At 38.2% G+C, this 11548-nt stretch overlaps 1 protein-coding gene across 1 annotated transcript; it reads left to right on the top strand.

The window, feature by feature from the left end:
- Nucleotides 1–4441: 4441 nt before the first annotated feature.
- CLEC3A (C-type lectin domain family 3 member A) lies at nt 4442–10384 on the top strand. The gene is made up of 3 exons (XM_027865078.1): nt 4442–4550; nt 8060–8143; nt 9993–10384. The coding sequence occupies exons 1-3, from the start codon at nt 4442–4444 to the stop codon at nt 10382–10384; spliced, it is 585 nt and encodes a 194-aa protein (XP_027720879.1).
- The last annotated feature ends 1164 nt before the right edge of the window (nt 10385–11548 follow it).

The raw sequence follows: 11548 nt of genomic DNA, 5'->3' as shown, positions 1-11548 counted from the left end.
CTCTCACTTGGATTGCTTAAGGAGTTTGCTAATGGTTTCTTTCCTATCCATCGTCCACATAACTACTGAAAAAAAATCTTCCTATGACAAATGTGACCTTGTCATTTCCCTGCTCAAAAGTTTTTAGTGCCTCTCTTGTTGGACGTAGGAGGGGAAATGAACTCCTGTATTTTGTACGTAAAACTACACTCCGGCTCCAGATTATTTTTCCAGATGTACTTCCCATTACTGCCTGAATGCGCGCCATGTTTCAGTCACACTGGCCTATTTATTGTTCCCCCAAATAGCATTCCATCCCTCATACACGTGGCATTGGCCAGGCCTGGAACACTTTCCTTTGTTACTTTATGGTCTCTTTAAATCCCTACCTTCCTTCAAGGCTCAGCCCAGGTTCTGCTTTCAATGGGAGTCTTTTACTGATTCCCCTTTACTTTGTGTAAGCTTTTGTATTTACTTGTCTGTGTATACTTTGTAACTCCTGCACCTAACAGTGCCTTGCATATGACAGGCATTTAATAAATGCTTATTGAGTATCAATTAGAGATCTTTGAATCCAATGCCTTCCTGTTTAATTACAGTGGAGGAAAAGCCAGTGAAGAAAAATGACTTGTCTAGGGTCATAGCACTGCATAGAGTTCATCCAAGAACATGAACCCCGGACTCCTCACTTCTATTCTGGCATTTTTTTCCATTATACCAACCTTCCTCCTATCCTTGTGTTTTGGGGGAAAAAACAGATCCAAAGACTGTCTCTAGTATGTTTGCAGAGTAATGATGGTGGTGGTGGAGAATTTCTGTGGATTTCATATGGAGAAAGGAAACACTGTCTCAAATAGGTCCCATTTGAATGCAACCCGTACCCAGAGGAAACCCAACCTTTTCCCCTGCTACCTTTCCATGGCATGAAATCACCATTACACAGGATTTTCCCAAGAAGAGATTTTAAGAGATGTAGTAAAAACATCTGCTGAATCAAAGAGAAGTGTTTATTTAATCCAAAGACAACACTGCTCCATTCCCAAATTTACATCACTGTCCATTTTTACTACCTAGAATCAAGGTGTTCTAGAGTTGGAAGGTACCTCTCAGAGATCATCTAGGCTAATCTGAGTTAGATTTCTCTCTGAAGTCCACAATCAGTTTATTGGTCATTCAGTCTCCACTTGAATACTTCCAGTGATGGAAAACTCACTACCTTTTCAACACTTCAGTATTCTGGGATCTTGTAGATTTAGGCACATCATTATTATTTTAACGTATTTATATATTCTGTATTAATGGTATATAATAAATAATTAAAATGTAATAAATATGACACAATATTAAATTATTGTGTATAATTATTATATAATAATATCTAGCTATATTATATTTATATATTTAGGTATATTATTATTCTCTCTAATGGCACAGATTGTACCCCATGTGGGCTTTTACATCCTCTGCAGCTGTTGGCCATACCCTCCTGTAAATTCTCCCAAAGGGGTCCACCCAACATGCTTCCTCTAGATCTCTCTGCAGAGTACATAAGCTTCATGTCTTTTATCTTTCGCTGTCACTACATGACTTTCACATGTCACTACATTTCTTCGGCCAATTATACATCTCTAATAATATTCTTCTTTATTTGCCACTTATCCTTAATAGTTCTTGGTTGGTAGTATACTCCAGGCCACTATCCTTCACCACACATCTCTCTCCTGTTGCCCTTTGGACGACCAACAATTTCAACTGTGGTATTCTTTGCTTGACAGCCATATGGGATTACCTGAAGAATATTGATGTCAAAAAGATGGATGTTTGTTTCAGAGAGGAGCAGTGAAAAATACAAATGGAAAAAGGATTTCTTATAGATGGGAAGATTTGAGATAACATTATTCTGATTGCATCAACCCCTAGAACATTGCAGAACCTCCTAAATAAGTTTCATAGTCACTTAAAAAAAAAAAGAGGGATTTAATTATAACCCTCTGTACAGGAAAAAACAAATGTATGACAAATGACTATTGTCTTACTTGTGATATGAAGTGGGACCCATGGAATTGGTCCATCATTTCACATCTCTTGGGATGGACTCTGTGGATGAACAGTGAACTGGGCCCAGAATTAAATTTTATAGGAGGAAAAGAGAGAGCTGTCTTACCCTTGAGAATGTGAACAGTATTTTTAAACTCAGATGAAATGAATTAACATTTATAAACTTTGCAAACTTTAAAATGCTACACAAATGCTAGTTATTATTATTATAATTATCTCACTTCATTAAAATGATTATGAAAAGAAAATTTCTTTGCAAATTTTATCTGTAAGGATTTCAGTAAATATTTTCCCTGTGGGGGTGAGATACCTGCTTTTTAGGAGAAAAGACAAGTTAAAGATTTCTGGCAGTAATGTATCCTGTCTCCAAAGCTTCCCTATGATTTCTAGAATATACAGGGAAAGTTCCCTAATCTAACATATCCAAGTATCCATAATATACACTTAATCATCTATGTACTAGCCAATTTCTCCCATGATTTATTATTTTTTTAATAATTTTTTAAAATTTTTTAGACAATTGGAGTTAAGTGACTTGCCCAAGGTCACACAGCTAGTAAGTGTCAAGTGTTTGGTCTGAGGCTGGATTTGAAATCAGGTCCTCCTGACTTCAGGGCCAGTGTTCTATCCACTGCACCATCTAGCTGCCCCTCTCCCATGACTTTTATCGGACTTTTGGGAAATGGAAGGAAGGATGAGGTGGGGCAGGCAATTTGGTTCATTGGGAAAAAACCCCACTGAATTTGGAGTTAGGAAACTTGGGTTCACATACCCAACCACGCTCCTCTTACAACCTTTCAGATCTTCCATTTAAGGATGGTACTCAGGGCAACCATCACTTCATTTCTCTCTTGGCTGCATTTCTGGACTTCATCATGATCTCATGAAACTCAACTTCCTGCAAGATCACATCAACTCTGAAACCCACACTTCCTTAGTATCTCCTGCCTCTGGGGCTCCTCTCACCCTCTGATTGGAGAGAATGGAAGGTGGACATTGGAGAGCTCCTCCCACATACTACATTTAAGGGGAGATGCCCAGGACAGCCAAGTTATCATTTCCTATCTTATTGCAGGACTCTATCATGCCTCACCCCTAACTCTACATTGGATTTCACCTTCTTTTTATGTGCTGTCTTCCCCCATTAGAATGGGAAATCCCTGAAGGCAAGAACTGTTCTTTGCCTTTCTTTGCATTCCCAGCAGTTAGCACAGTAGGTGGAGGCACTTAATGCATATTTATCAACCAAATGACCTGTGGCAAATCACTTACCTTTTCCGGGCCTTCATTTTCTAATGTAGAAAATTCAGGCAATGAACTTGAACTAAGTTCATTTTTTTTTTTTTTTAAATCAGGCTACAATCTAGACTCTTCCATTATGCCCCAGGAAACTCCACATAGTAGAAGATTACTTCAGTCCGGAATTCACACCTCAGAGGTGTTTTCTGCATTGCTGTTCCTTCCGCTGTTTGGATGGCTCCTCCAAGAACCTCCATTTAAGAAGGACACTCAGGCTAGCCATCTCTTCATTTTTCACCAGGCTACAATCCAGACTCTCTCATCAGGCCCATGGGCCAGCATTCCTTTTATATATTATCTTTTCTAATTAGAATGTAAGGTCCTTGAGGGTTAGAATATTTCTTTTTACTTCTATTTGTATTCCCAATGCTTAGTATAGTGCCTAGTCTACAATAAGCACTTAATAAATACTTGTTGATTTGCCTTATCTAAGTAAACTCTAAGATCCCTTTGAGCTCTAAGATTCTATATTTTTTCAATAAATAGGGGCTTATATATTGGTGACCATGTATAGTATATAGTTGGAAGGACACTGGATTTACAATAAGAGAGTATAAACTTTGAGTTCTAGTTTTAACATTTATGACCCTAGGCAATTCATTTTATAACTCTGGGCCTCAGTTTCCACAGTTGCAAAATAGAGAAATTAAAAGTTGTACTAACTCATATGGCTTTGTGTAAAAAGGATGTTGTAAACCTTACAGAGTACCTTCTAAATAAGAGCTATTATTTTGATTATCACTGACCACCATTAATTTCAGAAGTTTAAAGTCTGATACTCAAAAAGTAGGCTTCCCAAACACATCAGTGTTCTGGGAGGTATGGAAGTAATGGGTGGAAAACCAAATGTGATGTATCAGGGATAAAAGTCATCTGTCAAAACGCAGATCAGCCAAGAAGTGTAGCCAAAATGAAGCTTTTTTTAACCTGTGGAGGGAGAACAAGGAGCCACCTTATACTCCAGCCAACAGAAGCACTTTGACTAGTTTCTTGAGCAAAAGAAGAGCCAGCTTCCCTAGCTCATTTTATAAAGCCCAGGACGATTCGGCTGCACCATTTACTCCTAACTGCTCCTGAGTCTTCTCAGGACACTTCTTGGAGAGAAATGGCCCATAATGGACTTGGGATCTTCATCCTCATCATCATTTTACTCCTTGATCAAAGCCAGCCTGCCAAACTAAAAGCCAGAAAACACAGCAAACGTAGAGTGAAAGGTAACCGTTTCCCTTCATATGTTAAGAGGTTCATGAAATAAAAGTGTTGGGAGGGAACTTAGAACATAGAACATAAATGTGCCTATGTTGACATTCTCGTCTAAGGTCTCTTTCAGTTCTAACGTTCTATGTTATGAAACCTCCTGACTCTAATATTTGTTGCCTTGTCTTTTTTTTAATGTTTCAAAAATAATTAAAAAAAGAAAAATATTTCAAGGGGGAAAAATTATCAAAGACTCAAGTCAAGGGAAAGGATCAAAATCCCTCTCTACTCCTTTCTGTAATTCTGCAACCTTTAGGGAATTGCTAGATAAAGGTGATTCTGATCCTTCCTTGCCAATTTTCCTTCATTAATAACTGACCCAGGATTGAACATCTTATGAATAATCAAAACATAGAAACAAGAATAGAACCGGCATCCACATGTGACACCATATAAATGTTGTATGTCGTTTATGTTTTTCTTTTCTATGATTATAGAGATCCTTTCCCCAATTCCCTATCTTTGCAAATAATAGTTTGGGCTTGAGTAATTGTAAGTTAAGTTTTTTTCTGGGCAATTTCATGTTTGCTAGTACATTTTCCTGAAGTCCAATTCCAACCCCTCCTGGTCAGAGAATACAAGAAGGAGGCTGGAGGGAAAGGGAAGGGAAGAAAAGAATGAATGCAGAGAGAAATGGATGATGTGGCAAGTTTATATAACCACCATTTTGTCCGTCTTAAAGGACCTTTGCAAAATGGTGACTGCTGCTAATATCTGAGGCCAGACAATGAGGAAGAACAGGAGTATCTATGTGTATATGTGTGTATTTGTTAGTCACATCTCTATGTGTAACCGAGGTAGATATTGTTTTGGCCCCTAACTTATCGTGGGAACATCTCAAGGTTCCGTCTCCACCCCCAAAATGATTTTTTTCAGCCTCTCAACATTAGACTGAAGAATCCAAGACTTCTAAGTGGGATTTTTTTGGGACAGGAACCGTAATCATCTGGGACAGGGAAGGCTTTGTGAGAAGGCTGAGAGGTGAAAAATGCTATGCCTAAGACTCAGCTCTGGGAAACAGATCACTAGGACTCTAAATATACACTTTACTCCACACAAATCCTAGACCATAGAATATCAGAGTTAAATGGGTCTTTGGAACACACAACATACTGAAAGACTAGCTAGAGTGCCCTGCCTCAAACCCTGGCTCTGCCATTTCTTAGCTGTGTGACCTTGGGCAAAATGCTTCTCTTCTCTGGTGCTCAGGTTCCTCACCTGCAAAATGAAGTATGAAATAAAACATCTCGAAGGTTGCTTCCAGCTCTAACAATCTGTAAGAGTATATTGGGGATAACTAAGTGGCACAGTGGATAGAGAGATCTGGCCTTGGAGTCAAGAGGACCTGAGTTCAAATCCGGCCTCAGACACTTGACACCTACTAGCTGTGTGACCATGGGCAAGTCACTTAACCCCAATTGCCTCACCAAAAAAAGCAAAAAAAAAAAAAGGATATCAGAATTGGAAGGATGACTAACGAAGTTGGAAGAGATCTTAGATTATGTAACATAGAATGTTAAATATGGACAGAAACTTAGTACAAGAATATGAAATATTGGAGCAGCTAGGTGGCGCAGTGGATAGAGCACCGGCCCTCAAGTCAGCAGGATCTGAGTTCAAATTTGGCCTCAGACCAAACACTTAACACTTCCTGGCTGTGTGACCCTGGGCAAGTCACTTAACCCCAATTGCCTAAAAAAAAAAAAAAAAGATGTTCCTCAAGCACCACCTTCTACATGAAGCTTTTGCCAGTCCCCTCAACCACTACGCCTTCCCTTTCTTATGTTAAACTACTTTGTTTTTATTCTTTTTTATTTATGCTATACATGCCTATATATCTACATCTACCCATATTTATATATCTATATAAAGTTATATGTTTATGTATAAATATGTACAATAATTTAAGTTATACATAAAAATATAACGAATATATATAATATATGTGTGTAGATATACACATACATGTATATATATGTGTATATACACACATGTATGTAAGTCTTTGTTGTCTCCCCTGTTATAATGTAAGTTCTTAACCAGTAGAGATTGTTTCATTTGTAGTATTTATATCCCCAGTGCCTACCACAGTGCCAGGCACAAAAAGGGATAGTTAGGTGGTAGAGTGAATGGACTTGAAGTCAAAAAGACCTGAATTCAAGTCTGACCTCAGACACAGCTAACTGTGTCACTTAACCTCTGTCTGACTCAGTTTCTTCATCTGTAAAATACGGGATTATAATAGCACTTATCTTCCAGGGTTGTTTTCCAGGAGAAAGTGAGATAATATTTGTTCTAAATAAATGCTAGCTATTAAATATGTGCCAGTTGAAAAAAACTGAAAGACAGTAATATGCATGCTGCCTATTTGAAAGTGTTGTTATGATGAAAGCAATTCATAAATTTTAAATCACCACAGAAATGTCAGTAAATACTATCATTATTATAGGTCAGGTTCATGGCTAAGATGTAGATTAGCCCCAACTGGGCTTTGAATTTCCCCACAGTCAGGATAGAGGCTTATTTAAATTTTGTTATGTTCCTCAGTATACAGCATAATGTTCTGTACATAATGGGTGCTTAATAATTATTGTAATGTGTTTAGCCCTTTTCTAAAACCTGCTACAGGCCTCGAGTAATCTATTCAAGAAGGGATATTGTACTCTACACTAATAACAAAAAATAATCACAATAATAGATCTGAGCTGAATAGTGTTTTACCAGGCAACCTGGTGTGGTGCAAAAAGCACAGGATTTAAGGGGCAGCTAGATGGTGCAGTGGACAGAGCTCTGGCCTTAAAGTCAGGAGGACCTGAGTTCAAATCCAGCCTCAGACACTTACTAGCTCTGTGACCCTGGGCAAATCACTTAAACCCAATTGCCAAGCCAAAAAAAAAAAAAAAAAGCACGGGATTTAATCAGAAAACTTGTTTTGAATCCAGTTCTACTGTTTACTGGCTATATAACCTTGAGCAAATAATTCCCCTTCTCTGGACATAATTTTCTTCCTCTGTAAAAAGTGAAGGTTGGATTAAATGATCTCTATGATCATTTCTAGCTGTAAATCATAATCTAAGGATTACAAAGCACTCTCCATACATTATCGTCGTTTACTCTTCACAACCACCAAGTCAGGTAGATAGTGCAAATATTGTTTCTTTTTACAAAGAAGGAAACTAAGGATGATAGAGGAGAAAGTAATGCAACAACCCCATGAGGTAGGTCATTTATTCCCATTTTAAAGAAGAGGAAGCTGAGGCTCAGTGAGGGAAAGTGCCTGCTCGAGATCACACAACATTGCCCTGTGTTAAGTCCTTCAAAGAAACTTTCTAGTCATCATTTGCTTGCGGATCATGTGAATCAAGGTATTTTCCTTTGTGACTGCCTGTTGGCATCTCTGTTCAGCAAAAACTGCTTTTCAACTTTCTTGTCTTGGTGTCTTATGTCTTTCTCCTGTGCACAAAAGAAAAGGATGGTGACCTGAAAACACAGGTGGAGAAGCTCTGGAGAGAAGTAAATACCTTGAAGGAAATGCAAGCCCTGCAGATAGGTAAGAATGTATGTCAAGGATACTTTGTTGCTGAAAGGTACATAATATCATTGCAGATCTGGGATCAAAGGAGCACAGAATGTCAGAGTTAGAAAGGACCTTAGGAATCAATGAGTCCCACTGCCTTCATTTTACAGAACTTCCCCAGTACTTAGCACAGTGCCTGGCACATAGTAGGCACTTGAGAAGTGTTTATCATCTTAATTGACAGACCTCAGAGGATAAAACTGTAGCTAAAAGATAAGAAGCGACTTGCTGTAGGTCACGTGGCTAGTGAGTAGAGGAACTCATTTTCAAACTCAGATCTTCTGATTTCAAATCTAATGATTTTTCCAACATACCACAATAAATGAAGAGAAGAGATTCCCCAGAAGCTGAATTGCTATAAAATCCTCATCACTCAACACCAAGAAGAAACAAAACTTTAAAAGCAAATAGAGTTGGTTCACACATAAGAAGAGAAGGGACTAAGCATTATATAGCATCTACTATGGCACTGACTATAATAAACACTTTACAATTATTAATTATCTCATCTGATCCTCACAACAATACTATGAAGTAGGAACTATTATTTGCACCCATTTTATAGTTGAGGAAACTGAGGTTAAGTGACATGTGCAGGGTCACACCACTGGTAAGTGTCTGAGGTCAGATTTGAACTCAAATCTTCTTATGTCCAGGCTTGGCGCTCTATTCGCTGCAGCACCAGCTGCCTTTTCTTGTGTTACCTCATAGCACTTTGTGGTTTACAAATTGTAGCCTTGTCAGGTAAGAAATGCAAGAATCATTATCACCATTTTCTAGATGAGGAAAATGAGGCTTAGCGAGGGGACCTGACTTATTCAAGAGCATGTAACTATTGAGTGTCAGATATGAGATTCAAATCAGTGTCTTATGTCTCCAAATGCCTAGCTCTTCCTATTGCTCCTGTCCAAAGATCCCTGGTCATAGGCAAGCCTGAGTTTCTTTGATATTTCACTGCAGGGAATTACCTACAAATTAAGAGGCTGATTTAAATTACAATCAGTTTTTCCTCTACTTCAGGGCCTGGCTCCTGGTTTCAGCCCCATGACCCCCCAAATAACTCACTGGGTGTTAGTCTTTGGTAGTTCAGACCCCTTCCATCTGCTTAGTTTGTGAAATATTATCACACCCATTATCTCACTAGAGTCTCATGCCAGATGCATGAATAAGGCAGAACAAGTATTATTAGTCCCATTTGCCAAGTGAGAAAAGTGAGGCCTGCAAAAGGAAGGTGACAGTTCACAATTAATTAAAATAATTACTAGAACTGGAATCTGTGGGTCCTGACTCCTAGTTGAGCATCATGTCCATTATACTAGGTGATTCCTTGATGGCATTCAGATTGATTTTTTTTAAGGAATAGGTATAAAATTCAAAATAATGAAACAAGGTAACTCATTTAGTGAAAAAAATATTTATTAACCTACTATGCATATGGTGGTATAGGAATTATCCTGGGCTCTTAAAGGCTATTATGGTAAAGCACAAGCTCTAACAGGCCTTACTAAGATGGAAAGCCTTTGAGTATGAGCCTGGCACCCTACACTATGTTTTTCATCCAAGAAATGAATGAATGAAAATGCTTTCTGTATCTAAGGCACTGTGTTAAGTATTGAGGATATAAGCATAAAAGCAGGACAGATTGTCCTTAAAGAGTTTTTTTCCTAATAGAGCAGGGATTCTTAACTTGGGGTCCATGAACTTACCTTAAAATATATTTTGATAACTATATTCAACATTACTGGTTTCTACTGTAATTTTATTTTATGCATTTATTTATGCATATAAATAAATTTCATTTTATGCATTATTCTCTTCACAGTCTGTCTCCGAGGAGTGAAAGTACACAAAAAGTGCTACCTGGCATCTGATATCTCCAAGCACTTCCATGAGGCAAACGAGGACTGCATTTCCAAAGGTGGGACCCTGGTCATTCCCAGGAACAGTGATGAAACCAATGCCCTACGAGACTATGGAAAAAAAAGTCTGCCAGGTGTTAATGATTTTTGGCTGGGGATTAATGACATGGTCAATGAAGGCAAATTTGTTGATGTCAATGGTGTTGCCATTACCTTCCTGAATTGGGATCATGCACAGCCCAATGGCGGGAAGAGGGAAAACTGTGCCCTGTTCTCCCAGGCAGCTCAAGGAAAGTGGAGTGATGAGTCATGTCGGAGCAGCAAGAGATACATATGTGAATTCATCATTCCCTAGAGAGTTTCTCTTGAACACAAAGCTTCCAGGCAGAATGTGATGTTGACCCTTCCCATTGGTAGATGCTGGTCATCCATAAGAATCAAAAAGGCATGAATGGAAATCCAGACAGCCGCGTGTGATTAGAACAAAATGGTTGGTCTGCCCAACTGACCACATGTCATCTGCATGGCTGTGTGACATTGGAAATGTTTATACTGCAATATGCATATTATTAAAAATCTTCCCATTGGGACTCACCCTGTCAAATACTTCAGCCACTGGCTGGTGGAGTAGCATTGAAAAAAAATGAGTTTGAAGTCAAAACTATTATAATTATTATTATTTAATGAAAGAATAATTGACATTAAGGTTCTTGAAATCTGCCAGTCTCCAGGAGAATTTGATCAAAGTTCTTGAGCAATGCCATGGCAATTTGAGAGATAACATTTCTAATTATTTAGGAGTGAAGAGAATTTGAGAAACCAAATAGTTTCAGCAGCTTAAGACAGATGTCTAGAAATTATCCATTCTGATGGAATCATGGAAAGAGAAAGGACTTCAGAATTGGTGGCCCTGAGTTTGAATTCTAGCTTTAGTACTTATGTGCTTTATGGCCTCATCCAAGTTACTTTAGCCTCAGTTCTCTCATTAGCAAAATGAGGATAGTAAAGCTTGTACCACATGCCTCATAAGGTGAGGGAAGTGTTTTGTAACTTTAGATCAGTCTAAAAAATAAAACATTATTAGCTACTAGCACTTGTCAGCTTTCACTGTCTAGCCAGACTTGAAATGAAAATCCATATATCTTTTTAATTAAGAAAGTCTAGCTGAAAAAATACCACCTAGTGAAATCCAACTCCTTCATTTTATAGAAGACTGAGATTCTGAGAAGGGAATTGACTTGTCCAAGGTCATACAGCTAGCAGTAAGTGTTAGAGCTTGGATTTGAATTGTGGTCTCAACTCCAAGTTCAGTGCTTTTTCCCTCTACCCCAAGCTTAGACCATTTTCAGGTATTAACTGCTAAGTTATTGAAAAAGTAAATTATCTTTACTCCTAAGTAAGAAATTGAAATTTTAACTACCAGTTGCCAAGACATATCAGTCTGATGGTCATGATTATACTTCTCAGAGCCCCAGTCTTCTCATTTGTAATATGACAATGCTTATATTTGAACCATCTA

This window comes from Vombatus ursinus, unplaced genomic scaffold, assembly GCF_900497805.2.
Source record: "Vombatus ursinus unplaced genomic scaffold, bare-nosed wombat genome assembly UNPS02014778.1, whole genome shotgun sequence".
Taxonomy (NCBI): domain Eukaryota; kingdom Metazoa; phylum Chordata; class Mammalia; order Diprotodontia; family Vombatidae; genus Vombatus; species Vombatus ursinus.
This window is presented reverse-complemented; position numbering and strand designations above follow the sequence as displayed.